General features: G+C 36.4%; 1 protein-coding gene and 1 pseudogene across 7 annotated transcripts in view; both read right to left on the bottom strand.

The window, feature by feature from the left end:
* PRKD3 (protein kinase D3) overlaps positions 1-18,784 on the bottom strand; it is a 108,463-nt gene that overhangs the window by 10,741 nt on the left and 78,938 nt on the right. For all 7 annotated transcript variants that reach the window (XM_013996210.2, XM_013996212.2, XM_013996211.2 and 4 more), the window contains 8 exons: positions 18,229-18,306; positions 16,771-17,047; positions 14,133-14,185; positions 10,913-10,985; positions 9,804-9,910; positions 3,802-3,963; positions 3,461-3,559; positions 1,176-1,443 (listed from right to left, as the gene is read on the bottom strand). In XM_013996210.2, coding sequence (XP_013851664.1) covers positions 1,176-1,443; positions 3,461-3,559; positions 3,802-3,963; positions 9,804-9,910; positions 10,913-10,985; positions 14,133-14,185; positions 16,771-17,047; positions 18,229-18,306 — 1,117 coding nt within the window. The remainder of the gene's footprint in view (positions 1-1,175; positions 1,444-3,460; positions 3,560-3,801; positions 3,964-9,803; positions 9,911-10,912; positions 10,986-14,132; positions 14,186-16,770; positions 17,048-18,228; positions 18,307-18,784) is intronic.
* On the bottom strand, positions 11,817-12,774 carry LOC102162733 (annotated as a pseudogene).

Below are 18,784 nucleotides of genomic sequence, written 5' to 3'. Positions count from 1 at the left end.
CAAGTGATTCTGATATAAGAAGTCTGCAGACTACATTGTCCAAAGAAGCTCTAGATGACTTTAGTAACATCTCCAAACCCTCATATGTATTTCTTCAATTAGCTCTGTTCATTACCACATAAGCCTACTACTTGCATGTTGTTCCTCAAACTTTTCCCAGTTTAATGGACTACGGATCCCTATAATTATGTCTGGTACTTTTGGAAAAACAAAAGACTCCCTTGTTTTAAGGGTTGGCTAAATTCAAGTTAGAGTATTCCTCAACAGTGGTCCTATCAAATACTGTGGGACTGTTAAATAATGTTTTAAGTGGTGTACTCTTCCTATTAGTATCAGTAAATTTAGCCGGCCAACCAAGTCATTCTTGATAAGTACAGAACCAGGGGTTGTAAACTCAGAAGCCTTTGTCAGGCAGGAAAAACAAACATATGAAGCTTCTCAGTAGTGGTCTGTAAGAGAGCTGAAAAAAGGTTCTCATTCCAGGTCAAAAGAACCTAAGTTGCAGGTCTTTATTCAGGGAGGTTATAATCTAGATCTGAAGACAAGAAAGTGATTGTGAAAAGATCTTACCTAGGCTACTAGTTGGGTGTATTTTTCCGTAAGTATTCTAAGTAGATCTTACATAGTTTAGAGGAGGGATTCAAGGAAGACTTCACAGATAAGCCACAAGTTAAGGGATCTTTGAAGGACTGGAAGGATTTCAACAGCAAGGAAGAGAGATGGTAGGCAGGGGAAAGGCCTAAACAAAATGCAGAAAATAGTTGAAAGTAGGCTTTTATAGGGCAGTAGTGGCAGATAAGGCAAGAAGGTAAACTTGAGCCATTATCTCAGACCTACAGCTGCAACTAGGTTAAAGAGGCCGAAATGCTTGGGAGCAGAGGAAGTAGTGTTTTCTGAAGATGAATTTGCCAGTGGTAACTGGGAAGGACAGTTCAAAAGACATTTGAGTAGTTTCAAAATGAGGCAATTGCATACTGGATTGGTGCCTTGCCTGAGAACTATAAGGAAGATACAGAAAAGACAATGTAAAAGGAATAGTGCTCAAAAATTGGTAAACAGTTGAATTTGGAAGGTGAATGGGAAATATCAACACAAGAAGTCAGAACAGAGTGATTTGGTATCACAAAGATTTTCAGGCTAAAGGGCACAGAGCTAAAACTTTTTTTTTTTTTTACCTTCACCAGAAATTTCTCTCCATGGATTTGGTGGGTACATAAACGCAGCATTTTGGATTTGGTCGTTTATATCTTCATCTTCATTAAAAGGAAATGTGCCACTGAGGCTCACATAGACAATAACTCCCACTGACCACATATCTAGAGAACGGTTGTAGCCTTTGCTCCTGAGAACTTCAGGGGCTAAGTATGCTGGAGTTCCTACCACAGATCTCCTGAATGACTTTTCACCAATGATTCGTGCAAAACCAAAGTCACATAGCTTCACCTGGAAATTAAAGGATGTTATTTTTATGTTATTTATATATCTATATCTCATATATACACATATACACACACACATACTGTCCTTAAATGTGATACTGATTATTTCAACACACTTGCCAACTGTATTGATTATGAATGTCAAAAGATTACAGATAGGGAAACTGTAAAATACCCTTTTCCTAAAAGGAAGATACATTTATAACCCTGTGATCCATTACTATAACGCATGAAGAGCTTTGCTAGTGCTCTTTCAAAAAAACCACTTTTGAATTCTAGCTACCAGAATGCCAGATACCAGACTGATGTTCTAAGTGCTTAGTGTTTTTTGATGAAATGGAGGGTGCTGATCTATCATTTGGCTTTCAAGGAGATCACTTTCTATCACCTGTAAGCAGGAATTATGTTTCATTTTTAAATCCTCAATGGCCTCATAGTGCCTGGATAAAGGTACTCAATAAATGTTTGCTGAATGAAACGTTAGAATATTTAAAAACTTACTCTTTATTTTGCTTAATTCTAGAGCCTCTCTTTCCAAGGATACTATATATTGGCAAGCACATGAAATTGAAGTATATTAAAGATAACCATTAATGTGGCCAGCAGAAGAGTAATATTAGAGATTACTTGAAAGAATGAGAGTGTTTTCTATGACTATGGAACAAATTATTTCTAATAAGATAGTCAGATTTGAAAAAAGTTATACCTGAGGGAACTGTAGTCACTACCATGCCCTTTTGGGAAGAGAGTTCTGGAAGCGAAATGAGATTGGAGAGCACAGAACACTTATCTTGCTGCCTGTCTACTCACAAGATGTCTTCACTAAAAACTTTAAGGTAAATTTGGAGAAAAGGGATTTGGCCTCTACAAACCAGTATCACAAATAGTAGAAAGCAAAGTTGGGTCTTCATACATGTTTTTATGGTATTTGGGTTCTGTGTCATTATTGAATTTGGCTACTTGTGAATATTTGAAGAATACAATTATTGACCATGTAGAAATGTCAACTTTTTTTTTCTTCCCCATTAAAAGCCATATTTCAGTTAACATTTTGATAAATAGCCTAGCAGTTTGGCAACTAAATAAAAAAGAGTGGCCATAGCTAGCACTTGACCCCCCACCACCAAAAGCACTATTTTCCCTTTGTTCCTAATGGAGGTCAGAAAGCTGGAGTTTAGCCTCAGCTGTGCCCATAGTCCTTTGCCCATATTCTTGTGAAGATCAAATGAAATAATATGTGGAAACACTTTAAAATATTGCACCAACTCTTGAGAGTTCCAGCTGTGCCTCAGCAGAAACGAGCCCAACTAGTATCTATGAGGATGTGGGTTTGATCCCCGGCTTTGCTTAGTGGGTTAAGTATCTGATGTTGTTAAGTATCTGGTGTTGGTTGCAGATGTGGCTTGGATCTGGAGTTAATGTGTCTATGGCATAGGCTGGCAGCTGCAGCTCCAGTATGACCCCTAGCCTGGGAACTTCCATATCCCACAGGTGTGGCCCTTAAAAAATATATATTGCACCAACTCTTACAGCATCTTTTTGACCCTCCAAGGTTTTGCTGAAAATGTCTGAAATACAGTACTCTAAAGAAGAAGAGTTGGCTGAAATACAGTACTCTAAAGAAGAGTTGGCTGCCTACCTCAACCAAAATCTATTATCTCGCATTTCAGGGTTATCCCTCAAGTTTTACTGTCCTAGGCACCAAGCACCAACCAAGGCTGACTCTTTTTTCATTCCCAACCTACAAGGAAGCGTGAACTGGGCACAAAGTGCAAAAGATACTCTCCTTGAGAACCAGTCTAAAAAGTAACTAATTCTACAAAATCTTAATGAAAATAAACCATATAATTAGTAAAATCTGAATTCAAGCATTCAGGTATAAATAAGTACAAGTCAGAAACTTTATTTCTGTGATACGGTTATGTATTTCAACCTACAACACTACCTTTCACTATTACATGGTAATCATGTCATCAGATATTTAAAATGATACTCTAAAAAGGTGCTGAAGAATGTCTCACCTGGGGAAATGGCTCTGCTGATGCAAGTAGCACATTTTCTGGCTTTAAATCACAGTGCACAATATTCTTAAAATGTAGATTCCTCAAAGCAACAAGTATCTGTTATTGAAGAAAACAGAATTTTTTCAATGCTTAGAAAAATCACAGCTAAACCCTAACTGAGTGCCTTGAATGGGTAAGAATTTGATAAGTCCTCTACACTTCATCCCAATTTAATTAAAAGTGTTAATTCTGTTCTTCAAACTTAACAATTCCCACAATATCCTGAAATGTAAAAGCATTGCTATTTCTTTTAGTTTTTAAATATTCTTTAGTTTAAAAAAAAAAAAAAGTTAAAATACCTGTGTGACCATGAATTTAGTAATTCGTTCTGGAAGTCGACTTTTCTCACTGGATAGAATCATTTCCAACATATCTCCATGCAGCTTTTCCATTACTACAAAAACTCGTTCTGGGGTTTCAAACATACATTCCAGGTTTACAATCCCAGGATGGTGCAAATTCTGAAGAGTTGCAGGATATTTATGTGACCAACATGAGTAAAGTTTTATTATGCAAATATCTAACAATGTGCTTGCAATTAATTGTTTGGAATAATGCCATAGAAAGAAAAAATAGCTTAGAAAAATAAATAAAAGCAAATAAAATAAAAAGGATCACAGATTCTGATTTTCCAAATTCTGTACTGGAGAGTGGAGAGTGGAAGGGAAAGAACGCCTTCCCAGTTCGCGTATACAGCTGCCCTTGTCCATTACTACTTCTTTTCCTTCCTTCTCATCTTTTTACTTTCCTCATACCACTCTAATTTCATGCAGCCCGTGAATAGATACCAACTGCCAATCAAAGTTTAGCCAATTACACAGAGCTTTGGTTCTTTGGAGCTATTTGTGAAGGTCTTTGCTCAATAGATGCTTTTGACTTTAGGCAGTTTGATATTAAGTCTCAATCTCCTATTATACCTTGAGGTGGTCTTCCTGCTTTCAGGCTCTTTACCACCATTACCCCCTTTTCTTAAGTACTATTGGATTAACAGGGTTGGAGAAATACAAAGCTGAATGTGGCACTGTTTCTGCTAATAAAAAAAAGAGCAATGTATCTTACTGGTAAAAGTGAAAACAAAGAACTTCCTCAAAAACAAACTTGAGAAGCCAGCCATACTCAGAAACATTCAATGGTTCTTTATTTCTGGACATAAATCTAAACTCTTCTGCTTAAAATTTAATATCCTCAATAATCTCATTTCATTCTCCCTATTCAATCTTAAATATGCTCTTAAATTATTTGCCCAAGTGATTAAACTTTTTAATCCCTATTAAGAGAAATACATTTCCTCTTACTATAGGTATCTAATTATGCCAAGAGGGCAAACTCTTTTTTTTTTTTGGCCCATGTGAAGTTGAACTTCATCTCTAAAATGTGTTCTGAGTCCACCATCATTTCTCAATTCGCACTCTAATGCCTTAATTTTAACCCACATCACCTCTCTGCTGGACAATGGCAGTAGCTGCCATTACACTCTCTAGGCAGCGGCACTAATCCCATGGTCCTCATTATGTGTATATACATCTTACTCAGTAGCCTAGTAAGTTCTCTGAGAGCACATCTGTGTCTTAGTCACTTTTTAGCTCAATATCTCAACATGTTTGGAAAATGAGGAGATCCTGTTGTGGCACAGCAGAAATGAATCTGACTAGGAACCATGAGGTTGCATGTTCGATCCCTGGCCTCGCTCAGTGGGTTAAGGATCTGGCGTTGCCGTGAGCTGTGGTGTAGGTCGTAGGCGGGGCTCAGATCTGGTGTTGCTGTGGCTGTGGTGCTCTGATCTGACTCCTAGCCTGGGAACCTCCATATGCCACAGGTGCGGCCCTAAAAAGCAAAAAAAAAAAAAAAAAAAAAAAAAAAAAAAAAGAAAGAAAGAAAAAGTTTGGAAAATGAATAGAAAGTGTAGAATATTGTTTACTAATCAGCTTAAATAGTTTAATGGCATGGTGTTCCAAGTAGCAAAATAAACAGTGACACAGGTTTTTTTTTTTGTTTTTTAATGGCCACACCTACAGTATAAGGATGCGCCTGGGCCAGGGACTGAATCTGAGCCACAGCTGCAACCTATACCACAGCTGTGGCAATGCCAGATCCTTCCACCCACCGCAGCAGGCTGGGGATTGAGCCGCTGCACTTCAATTCTTAACCTACTGTACCACAGTGGAACTCTAAAAGTGACACAACCTTGAAGTAGATAAATGAAAGTGAAAAAACCCACAGTAGTGGGGTGTGATAATATCAGTCAACAGGAGAAGATCTGTAACATCATCACTTTCACCAACTTAGAGCTGGAAGCATGGCTGGCTGTCCCCTATCCTGTAGTTACCTGCTAAGTCTTTTCTCCCCACGGTCATCCCTGAAAACACATGGATGTACATACACAAAAGTATCCTGTGGCATAATTCTTTTAACAAGTCCTCCTATATGTCTAAATGTCATATTTCCTCTGGAGTCTCTTTTGGTAAACTATACATTCATAGAGAATTAGTCATTTTCTCTAGGTTTTCAAGTTTAACAGTTGCACAAAATTGTGTCTTAAGATTCCCTTAGTTATTTTTCAGTATTTGAGATCATCTCCCCAAAGTGTTTTTATATTTCCTTATATATATTTTTTTATCAGGGTGGCCACTTATTTTATTGTTATCCCACCTACTACATAACCAGCTTGTGGATTTATCCTATTAAATTTATTAATTTCCATTTTTATCTTTGTTAACTCTTTTTTTGGTTGCACACATGGCATGGGGGAAGTTCCTGGGCCATCAAACCCAATCCACAGAAGTGACAATGCTGTATGTATCCTTAACTTGGAACTCCTTCTGTTTGTCTTATGTTGATTATTCATCCTTCAACTTTTTGAGTTGGATTCTTTTTTTTGGTCTTTTTAGGTCCACACCCACAGCATACGGATGTTCCAGGCTAGGGATCGAATCAGAGCTGTAGCACTCACAGCAACATGGGATCTGAACCTCATCTGCAACCTACACCACAGCTCATGGAAGCACTGGATCCTTAACCCACTAAGCAAGGCCAGGGATCAAACCTGTGTCCTCAAGGATACTAGTTGGGTTCGTTAACCACTGAACCATGACGGGAACTCTGAGTTGGATTCTTAATTCATCTATTTTCATTCTTTTTGGAGTAAATATTTTAGGTTATCAAGCTTTCTCTGAGTAATAGACCAAAACTCTGATATACAGTATTTTTAGAATTATACTAAGATACTGATTTCGCTCTATGATTCAAGAATTAAGACTTGGGAATTCCCATCATGGATCAGTGGTAAGAAACCCAACTAGAATCCATGAAGACACAGGTTTGATCCCTGGTCTTGATCAGTGGGTTACAGGCTCCAGAGTTGCCTTGAGCTGCGGTGCAGGTCACAGATGTAGCTTTATTAAAGATCTAAAAATTCTTCAGGGAGTTGCCTGGTGGCTCTGTGGGTTAAGGACCCAGCGTTGTCACTGCTGTGGCTCAGGTCCCTGCTGTGAAACATGTTTAATCTTTGGCTGATCAACTTCCACATGGTGTGATCATGGCCAAAAAATTTTTTCAGGTGGTAGAAGCTTTTGTTTTCCAATTTTATAATTTATTTCTAGCTTTACTGCATTAAGATCAAAGACTACTGTTTATACTGTTTTTTTAAATTAATGAGGTATTTATTTGTTTTCAGAGTACAAAGTTCAACATAAAATAGTTAGCTCTAACTTACACTGTTTGAACCTCATCTGTTCTTACTTAGCTTTGTCTACTTCATCTGTCATGGACTACTAGGGTGCTTATCTGCTATACCCTGTATCGTCTATTTTTCCCTTATAAATGTTGATGTCGTCTGGGTTAGTGTCAGCAAAAACAGTTCTTACTGTGGTGCTTCTTCCTGCATGCACCTAGTCCATCTCTACTGTTTTTGGAAAAACTTCTACCTATTTTGTAGGTCTGAACTCTTCTATTTTTACTAAAAATGTATGCTTTTCTGTTTATCTTTTTTTTTTTTTAATCTTTTGAGTGACTTTCAAGAAGGGAAGGGGAAAATACTGAATTTATGCTACAAAATGTTCAAACTAGAAATTCTCAAGTTTCTGAGAACATTTTCCTATTTACTTAGGGAGCCATGAGAATGCCTCACCTTTTCTCCCACTACTCTACCACTTTCTTCAGGCAACAGCAAAGGAACATTTTACTATATCCCTATGAAATGAAAGTAAAAATCCTCCATTTCTTCCCTGCCCAACAGATGCTTCCCAGATGTGGCCATGTTGACAGGTAGGTATGACTCCTTTTCGATAACATAACCATACACAGAAATATGTGAAGTAGACATCACCTTAATGAGTTACACAAATAAAATCATTCCACACTTGTTTCTTAAAATTTAACAACATGTTACTGATAATTTCTCACATAAATACATTCATTCGATAAATATAAAAAGTATCTGCTATGTGCCTAGTACCATCCTATGTAGGTAGTATGGATTCGTCAGTGAACAAAACTGACAAACACCTCTTGTTTCATGGAGCTTATTAATTCTAGGAAGTTGAGATAGACAATAGGGATAAACGAGTAAATTACCTAGTATGGAGGTAATAAATGCTAAGGAGAAAAGAAAGAGAGTTAGAGTAAGGGAGAGTTAGGGTAAGAAGGGTGGGCTTAATGCTGAATAGAATGCAAAGGCCTCACTGTGGAAATGACATTAGGGTAGAATCTTGAAAGAAATAAGGGAATATGCTGTGCTGATAGTGGAGGAAAGCATTCCAGGCAGAGGGAACAGACAATGCAAAGTCCTTAAGACAGGATCATATCTAACATGCTTGAAGAACAACAAGAAAGTCAGAGTGGCCATCATCGGGAAAAAAAGATTCAATTTATTGAGTGTGGTGTCTGCAATGGAACCTTTTTCAAGAGATTTTGGTTTAGCCTAAGAAGTTAATGGATTTAAGATGAAAATAGTATATTTGGGACATACTACAATTATTTAATTCTATTTCCAGTCAGGTAATATCAATGAAAATAACCAGAGGGATAAGATGATAGTGTTTACACAGTACAGTATCTGGAAATTCCTAAATTTAGTTATGATCCATAGGCAAGTTTCAGTATTTAGTTCAGAATTGTGTTTGTGATCAAAGTGACAAGCAGAAATCAAGCCTTAGGAATATACCCTTAATATTTATTTTTTGCATATTAATTGGACATTGAGGAAGAGTCCAAAATTAGATATTAAAAAAGATCTCTAACAATATATTCAAATTCTAATGCAGAGTCTGAATGCTATTAATATTCTACTTGAAAGGTAGCTTTATAGCAGGCAGCCTTGAAGTGACCACAGGTACCTTGTAGACTATAATCTTTTGATCATTACTCCCCTGAAGAAAAAAAAAAAGTGAAGCAAATGTTATTAACAGTGACCAATAATGTAATAAATGTAAAATTAATGACATATTTATAAATTTCTTACCTTCTTCTCCAAGGAAACGCAAGTTCAACAGGCTGTGTCTTCTTGAACTTCACCCCCAAGCAAATGGGGCTCTGACACCATTAACTATTATATCATCATGATTTCTAAATACTACACAGTGAATTAGTAAACATTTGCATTTTATAAGTTAATTATATGCGGTTCAGAAAAATAAAGCTAAATTTTAATCTTCTAGATGACCCCTAAAAGAGGTAAAAATGGTAGATGAAAATAAAACCACATAGTATTTTATTTTAAGGGATTTAAGTTGTTGCCAATATATATTTTAAAACAAACTTTAATGGACAAAACTATTATAAAATTAAATCTTTAGTGTTTTGAATAAAATAACAAATGCTACTGTTAAAAGGTACACAATTTAAGCAGCCTTCATTTTTATAGTAATTGCTATAACAATTAAGTGCATCATCTGTGAGACCTAGATAGGCACAATGATGAGACAACTGAGGCCTCCTACGGAAATGCACTGGTAGAAATATCAAAGTATTTTGAGCTCGTGGAGTGATGAATTAAGAATGAAATGTGGGCTTTTTTAGTTTAAGATTTTATTTAGGAAAATGTTTTCTAAACAAACTACTACCATAATGGCAGTCCTTGTAACTCTTAGATTACTATAACCTAATTTTACCTTTATAATAAAGACTTAAAGGAGTTATTTCAGATACTCACCAGCCTCTCCTATTGAGCCAAAAGGTCATAAAATGAAAACAAAGAAAACAAAAACCAAATCTTATACTTATAAGCATACTAAAGAGACTTGGATTTATAAATCCATTTATCAAAATTTAAAAGCAATACAAAGCAACTTTTTTTTTTTTTTACCTGTAAAATAGCTACTTCATTACGGAGTTGACTTTCCTGTTTTGTGGGGAATCTCATCTTATCAATTACTTTAATAGCCACATCCCTTCCAGTCTTTCTGTGTTTTCCTGTTTTTAAAAAAATACAAGAGAGAAAGAAGCAGCAAATTGACATCTCACATACAAACAAAAGCTTTGTCAGTAAGTTTTTCACAAAATGAAACCGATAAGCATTTACTCTTGTATTTCTTTTCTTTGGCTCATTTTCTTCTTTCTCCAGTATTCACCTTTAATTTTAAGAAATAAATCATGTTTTTCCTGATACCAGTTGCCTCTACTAAAACTAGTTTCATTATCTGAAATGGCAGGAAACTTGAATGAACTTGTTTACTGAAAAATAATCTACCTTATTAAATAAATGACAGTTAACTATGTGACTTAGTCTTCAGAAATTGTCAAGATAGAAACATTGTACCAGTGAATTAATTTTATTTTAGGTTCATGGGATCAGCAGGGTGATTTAACCACGTATGACAGCAAACCTTGAAGCAGAAAGGCCAACTAGGAGACTATTATAAGTCTCACTAAGGAATGAAAAGAGTTTAACATTACTTTTTTCCCCTTTTTTAAAAGTATAGTTGATTTATAATGTTATGCTAATTTTTGCTATACAGGGCATTACTTTTCTTTTATACCATGCATTATAGCTTATAAAGTACTTTTACATACATTAGGTTTAATTAATATTAACAACCCTGTGAGTTATGCAGTTCAGGTTTTACTGGCTTCATTAAAATGATGAAAATACACAGTAAGGTTAAATGACTTTGCCAATATAAGTCACAGAGCTGGATAAGATTTCAGGTGTTCATTCCTGATATACTATTCATGCCAATAGTAGACAAATGGTGCCATTTGTGTTGGAAAGCCAGTAGGGCATATAAAGTTTTAGGTTTAAATTAATAAATGAATACTCAGTTATAATGAAGAGGACTTATCTAGGTATGCAAGTCAACCTGCAGGAAAAAAACACTTGACAAAACTGTGACAAGATTTAACAGGTGGCAGGTGTTTTTAAATTTCAAATTTTTCCATACTATCTATAATATGCAAATGACTATAGTTGCTTACCTCCATAAACGATACCAAATTGGCCTGAACCAAGCACCTCATCTGCAAAAATCTGGTAAACGGTACTGATGTCCTATTTAGGAAAAAGTAAGCAGTGTTATTACCTCTATAAAACGATGTCAACATTTCTGACTCTTTTCATTCAAATACTTAAATACATTTTAGTTTTTATGATTGAGTGAACTAATTTCATCGTTATTAATGAAATATAGGCTTTTCATGTCCTAAAAAAAAAATCCAATTTTAATACTATGACTTTTATATATATATATATATATATTTTTTCTTTTTTGGCTGCTCCAAGGCACATGGAGTTCCCTGGCCAGGAATCAGATCTGAGCTGTAGTCACAACCTATTCCACAGGGTGGCAATGCCGGGATCCTTAACCACTGTGTCAGGCCAAGGATTGAATCTGCATCCCAGCGTCCTAGAAACGCCACCAATCCTGTTGTGCCACCTTGGGAACTCTTAACACTGTGACTCAATGTACAACGATAATGTATTCTGTAAGACTTTTGGGGGGGAAAATGCTTCGAATTAAAAAGTGTATTTATTAAATAGAGATCTATTAAGAGTAAATTATAAGAACAAAGTTTTATTTACTTTACTATTAAGGAGATCTGCTATCTTTGATTTGAAGGAAAAACTCAAAGGTTCCTAATGAGATCAGAGTAATTTTGAAAGACTGATGAAAAGTGTATATGTGAGAAAGTCTGTAATTCAAATTCACTCCTCAATCTTCTTCCCTTTTTTTTCTTTCCTTCCTTCTTTTTGTCTTTCTAGGGCTGCACCTGCAGCATATGAAAGTTCCTAGGCTAAGGGTCAAATCACAGCTGCAGCTGCCAACCACAGCCACATGGGATCCTAGCTGCATCTGCCACCTATGCCATAGCTCACGGCAGTGTAGGATGCGTAACCCACTGAGCAAAGCCAGGGATTGAACCTGAATCCTCATGGATACTAATTGGGTTCTAAGCTTGCTGAACCACAGCAGGAACTCCTTTTTTTTTTTTGGATAATGATTGTTGCTGGAAGGGACGCTCCAATTCTCTCCACAGATCCCAGTCAAGGTCTCTCTTTTGTTTGGGTGTGTACTGCAGTCTCCATGGAGCCACGGGTGACACCTATCTTGTTCAGTGTTACATTCCCAGCCAGTGCCTGTCTCATGGTAATCACTTGATTGAATAAACTGAGTTTCTGAAGCCTCATTCCTTCATTGCTATAGTAGATGTAAAAACATCTAACCCACTGAGTTTTTAAGTGAATTTTTTCCTTTCAAATCATTTTAATAACGTGGCAGTGACTCAAAGTATGAAAAAAAGATTCAAACTTTTTCCCTTTAAAGGGGATGCTAGCATGATTACTTCACAACAAGCATGATCAAAGGCAATGATGAGACCGGATTCTCAAGAGCAAGGGTCGGAGTACGTCTTCAAGGCTCACAGATCGAAGAGCTTGTTTGCACAGTCTCTTGAGCGCTAGCAGGCAGCAGAAGAGGCATACAATTTTAAGAGATTCTCGAAAGGATGGGGCACAGTTGCTGGGTCATGAGCACCTTGAAGCCTTTCTTGATAGTGATCCGGTGTCAAGAATATTTGTTGTTTGGGGAGAACCGAGCAGGATGGGCCGAGCAAGTCTGTTGTCCCGTGGGGTCAAGCTTCTTTAAGGTATTGACCTGGTCTCCCTGCTCGCTGAGATAATACTGGAGAAACATGATCACGCCGAAGCCAGAAGACCCCTTAAGTGAATTTTTATTTATTTATGCATGCATGCTTTTTTGGGCTGCACCTGTGGCACATGGGAGTTCCCAAGCTAGAGGTCCAATCGAGCTGCAGCTGCTGGCCTATGCCATGGCCACAGCAACGTGGGATCCCGAGTCACATCTCTGACCTATACCACAGCTTGTGGCAACGCCAGATCCTTTAATCCACTGAGCCACAATGGGAACTCCTATTTTTTAAGTGAATTAAATGAGAATATATACAAAGTGTCAAGTCTACTGCCTGGCATACAGAAATCAGTAATTCTACAAATCCCAATTTTTATTTAAATTGGGTAATCTTAAATAAGCTGAATTCCCAGGACTTGGTTTCTCATCTGTAAAAATGAAGTGAGAAAACCTCCTTCTTGCCTCAATAAACTGGTATTTATTCTACCTACCACTAGGACAAGAGAGACACAGATTAAATCTTCTTGAAACCCTCTCCTAATAACACTTCTGGATATCCAATCTTCACTACAATCTTAGAAAACCCAGTGATGTGTACATGTTACAGAGCAATAACATCTGGATGCCTCAAGCTGAAGAGCAAGAGATTTTTATCAGAGAAATTTATATATAGCTAATGAACAATTTTCTGACTTCTTTTTCTAGCTGTTTTTCTTTCTAATGCAGGGATGGCAGGCTATGGCTTATATAAAGGCTAATTCTAGCCTGATGTCTTTTTCTGTACTGCCCCTGAACTAAGACCAGACTTTAAATATTTTAATGGTTGAAAAAGTCAAAATAATATTTGTGAAACATGAACATTACATGAAATTCAAATCTAAGTGTCCACAAATAAAGTTTTATTGCAAAACATTTATGATCATCCCTTTATGTACTGCCTATGGCTTTCTTACTACAATGGCTGAGTTGAATTCATAACTGTATATGGTCTGGTCTGGTGTACAAAGCTAAAAACATTTACTATCTATTCCTTTACAGAAAGTAAGCTGACTCCTACTATAATCCCCTATATGTACCTACATACATCAGCTAAACTTCACTACTCCTTAAAAGTCCTGCATTTCCTGCTTCTCTGTACTTGCATGAAATACTGTTCCCTCACCCTCATCTTCTCAGTACTTGTGTCAAAACTTTTCCATCCTTTTAGGCATATTTCAAGTTTTACCTCCTTTAGGAGGCTCTCTCTCTTGACCAAGCAAAGAAGTAACCTCTCTCTCCTCTTTGAACTAGTCTATTACTTTGTAATGTTACTTGTAATACTCTGTCAGGTATGAAAGAGTTAAATTTTATTTTCATAATTAAAAAAAAAATTGCTTCAGTTTCCTTAAATGAAGATTTCCTCAGGGTAATTATCACTCGCAGAGTCTAGCTTAGAGTCTTTAGGCAAACTGCACAATACTCTGGGCTATAAACTTATTTCTTTAGAAGATTTTCATACTTTATTTTTTTAATTACATAATTTGCATATTTTAGCTGTAATGTTTACTCACCACATTCTCCTGGATCTGACAATTAGATACAGAGATACTGGTAGACAAATCTTCTGTAAAACAGAAGAATGGTGTATGAAAAAAGAATAAAATTATTAGTACACAACTTAATAAAATTAATATTTACTGACATGTAGAATGCTTAGAGTATAATAAATTTTTAAAACTAGATAGCACATAGTTAATGTAATTACATTCACTGAAACAAAATTTATTCACATATGATACTAATCTATCAACAGAAAACCAGTTAAATAAAATGATACATCCATACAAAAGAATACTATCTAAACATTTAAGGATGTAGGGCTATAAGTACTGAGAAAGCTATTTATGACATTAAATTGCAGGGTCATGGCATTTGAATTAAAAACAAAATATGATTACTTCTGGTGAGTGAGAGAGATGGGGCTAAGGAATGATTTTAATCTTTATACACTTCTAGACTGCTTGCATTTAAAAAGAATACATAGAAAGAATGTATGTATTCCAAGCCATCCCCAAATTTGTGGCTCAGCAGTATCGAGCCTGACTAGTATCCTTGAAGAGGTGGGTTTGTTCTCTGGCCTCACTCAGTAGGTTGGGGCTACAGTGTTGCTGTGGATCTGATTTGACCCCTAGCCAGGAAACACCTTTGGCCCTAAAAAGCACATGTGCACACACACACAAAGAAAAAAGAAAAAGGAAAACACTAATAATGGCTTTCTGAAGGGGAGAGACATATGACTGGGAGTGGGGGATGTGTCATATATATATATACACAGAGAGAGAGAGAAAAATTTCATTTTATATTACACAGTTCTATAAAGTTTGTTTGTACTACTCTGATAAGCAAAGAAATAATTAATGAGAAAAAGAAAAATGGGAAATTTGGAAAGCAAGAGACTAGTTATCCAACATAAAAATGTCAGACTTCATTAACAAGGAAGTATAAGCAACTACACAGAAAAAATAAGATGACTGTTGAAAATTCTATTTTAAAATACTGTCGATTTTGAAATATTTTAAATAATCCAAAAATTAAATATTAATGAAACAGACAGAAAAGGCATAGCATCAACAAAATTAATGGGCCTAAAACTCTTCTTCAGTAGTTCCAATTTCCTACTTGAAGTCAATATTTATTTTGTTTCAAACACCTCCACTCTCTCCATCCAGATTTAATACTACTGCTTCTCAAGAGAACTCTGCTCCAGATAGGTTGTTACAATGCAAAAGCATCAGCAACAACACGGTAACAGTATCACTAATGGGTCAGGAACTGCAATAAATGCATTATATGCATTTATTATTATTCCCCTTTTAGATCAGAGAACTGAAGAGGCCCAGATCATGAAGCTAGTAAGTGGAAAAACTGGGCTTTCATTCTCCAGAATTCTCACTCTTAGCCCTTCTGCAATCTGTCTTTAGGAACTCTCAACTTTAAGGAAGAGGTCCATGAATAGACGGGCTTGAGACGGTCCTTAAATCCAATTACATGTAAAATTTGTATGTTATGTGCCTGCATTATTTTCAGTTCTATCTAAAATTTCCTTGAATTTAAAAAGCACTGTGAATATCCATTAGTCACCCTTTAGGAATCAATGTTCAACACCAAACATGTTTATAGTCATTACCATCATCCCTTTGATCACAATTATTTCTTCAACTCCAGTGATACTACCCCTCCACCACCCCCAGCTCTGCCTATCCTAAGCTACTTGAGATCCAAAGTCAAGGTCCAAATCAGGTTCTTCTATCTCAAGTCTCTGCTTAGCTTCTTATTCATATCTGAGTTTCTCTAGAAATGCATTACTCATTTTTGCACTCTACTGCCTTATGCTACCATCTAATGCTTAATTATGTATGTATGTCCTATCTTCCTTAATAATCTTGAAAATTCTGTGTTCTTTCATATTGTAGCTCAGAGCCTACACAATGCCAAAAATAGATATACAAAGTAGCACAGGTGAGCTGAAATAAAGTACATTTAGAAACAGGCTGATACTTCTTTCAATTTAAATGTATTTGTCTAATGAACGAATGATGTTTCCCCATAAAGAGCATAATGCCAATGGGGGAAAAGTAACATTTTACTATAGTTTTCTGCTTAAGTGTCCACTTGAACCTTTATAAAATTTAGGTTTTATTTTATAAATTTTGTTGGTGCAAAGAACATGTGTTTCAATAATTTTTTAAATGTTGCTGAATGTTTTAATCAGTTAAAAGAAATACAGCATTTCTGCCTTCGCAGATTTCAAGAGTATGATGTGAAGTGTGACTTTATAGCCTGAAAATCCTACCATGAAGCAAAATATTAATACAGATAATTTATTTAATTCCATGAGAGTTCTTTCATTTAATGCTGACAACCCTATAGAATAGGTACTATTACAAAGATGTAACGTACTTGCCTAAGATCACGTAACAGGTTGGCAGAGCCAGGATTTAAATGGAGCCTAGCTCTGGGGATTTTAAGTGTATGTTATAACCAACAGAATTGTCTAAAGGATTTAACTGGTGGTATCGGTTACTAAAAATGGTATTGGTTACTAAAGGTTAAAATGAGCATTAAAAATAAATACAGAAATGCAACCACACCCACAATGTGCTTAAGAACCAAATGGGAAAAAAAGCTATGAAGAAGCTTATTGCTTACTGTGATCTTTCCCTTGCCCTGGAGAAGTACAAACACTTGCTTGAGGGGTAACAGGCATGAGAGCCTGACGAATTGCTTTTTCCCAGCTCTGTGCTACATCAAGTCCCACTCCAGTGGCAGCAAGAACAGGATTGTGAGAGCTGTCCCCATTGTTTTCACCAACAAAGTATACCATAGTGTCAGTGATGATTTCAAAACAGTGTGGGTTGCTGCCTTGTGAAATGTTTGTGAAATCTTGTGGCGAGGATATACGGAGAATTTCTGAAAGTGGAATTTCCTAAAGTAAAAAATTAAAACATTAGAAAATGTGAATACATCTTTGTTTTTATTTTCAAATACATTAAATAATCAAAGATAGGCATTTCTAATGAATACCATTAAGACACACACAAGTATGCAGTACACAGAACATATAGTCAAGTCTTAATGATAACATCTACCCTGAATGGTCTGCATGTCTGCCAATGCCAGAGGCAGAGCATGGGGTATAATAACCAAGCCGTGATTCAAGCCTGTAGTAGGTCAACAGAACAAAAGGGAGGGAAAGGATTTTGGAGGGCAACTGCCAGTATACCCAACACTCATCATTTCCCAGTTCTCATTAAATCAATTTAAGAACTACCCTACTGGCTGCTGTCTGCAACATACAGCCCCAAAGGGCTACAAAGGAGAAATAACAGCAGCAAAAAGAGGAATATCACTGTAAGTTGTTTAAGCACTCCATTCTGGTTCTGTCCATAATTGTAATAATCATTTATGTTTAGTCTATTTCCTAAGGCAAACAATTTATTTTAAAAAACCCAACCAGATCAAAGCAATTCATTGGTTTCAATTCTCTTTCTTACTGCCACACTGACAATTTTGCTCGCTGTCAGTTTGTGGCATGGCAAAACGTGAAGCAAGCCAAGCAAAGAGGATTACACAAAGGAGAAGACCCAAAAGAAGCCTCTGAGGATTGGAGGCTAAGGTAAAATGGAATATGGGAGAATGCCAATACTACATTGGCCTCTTCTGAACCTGCAATGCTCATGGACTTTCTTAGCAGTCTAGTCTAAATTCTAGCAGAGGCATCCCTTGGTAGGCAAAGGGGATTGGTTCCAGGACTTCTTGCAGATACCAAAATCCATGGATGCTCAAGTCCCTTATTTAAAATGGTAAGGCATTACAGATACATAGGACCACTTGTATCCAGAAGGAAAGCAGGAGCAACCTGACAGGCAGACCAAAACCGAGAAACACAGAACAGAAAACAACCTTTGGTAGCAGGGCTGTTGTGGGGGTAAAATGGAGGGGGCAGGGGACAGTTGCTTCAACAGAGAACTTAACAGTGACTTCCATAAATCATTATTAGGCAGAGCTGTAATATCCCAACATAACAGTTAATAAATACTATTTAGATATATTTGAAAAACACATCTTTTAATGTACACATACTTTTTAAAGATACGACATCTTTACCTTATAATACTTTGATCCGGATTCGTTTTGAAACAATGTTAAACATTTACTGTCCAGTCTCCAATAATGCCTTTTTCTCTATAAAGTAAAGAGAATAAAACTGTGAGGCTCAAAAGTAAAGACTCCTCCAAAGTGCCTGAGCTTTCCTTTCCCTTTCACTTCTATTCATAAATTTGTACTTCTGAAGAGGTTTAAAATTCATGAGGTTCAAAATTCAGAAAATTCAAAGCATATGCATTGAAAAGTATACTTCCATTGTCATTCAAATCTCACTCCCACCCTGACTCCAGGCAAGCAATGTTATTAGGTTTGGGGGGTTCTTTTCTGAGAATCTTAAGCAATGCACAGACAAATACGTATGTATTACACAGACAGACAGGCAATGTACCTATAGGCTAAATTTATAAAGGCTGGCTTACTGGGTTATTTTACTCGACAGTGTTAAATTATCCTACACAACATCGGACCCAATTTATAGTCTCATCAGTAACATAACAGTGACCATTTACTCAAACTTTCTCTAATGCAGCATGGTACTACACTTTTTGATCTTTGC

The sequence above is a fragment of the Sus scrofa genome, chromosome 3 (assembly GCF_000003025.6).
Source record: "Sus scrofa isolate TJ Tabasco breed Duroc chromosome 3, Sscrofa11.1, whole genome shotgun sequence".
Taxonomy (NCBI): domain Eukaryota; kingdom Metazoa; phylum Chordata; class Mammalia; order Artiodactyla; family Suidae; genus Sus; species Sus scrofa.
The sequence above is the reverse complement of the archived record's forward strand: the minus strand, read 5'-3'. Positions and strand labels throughout refer to the sequence as shown.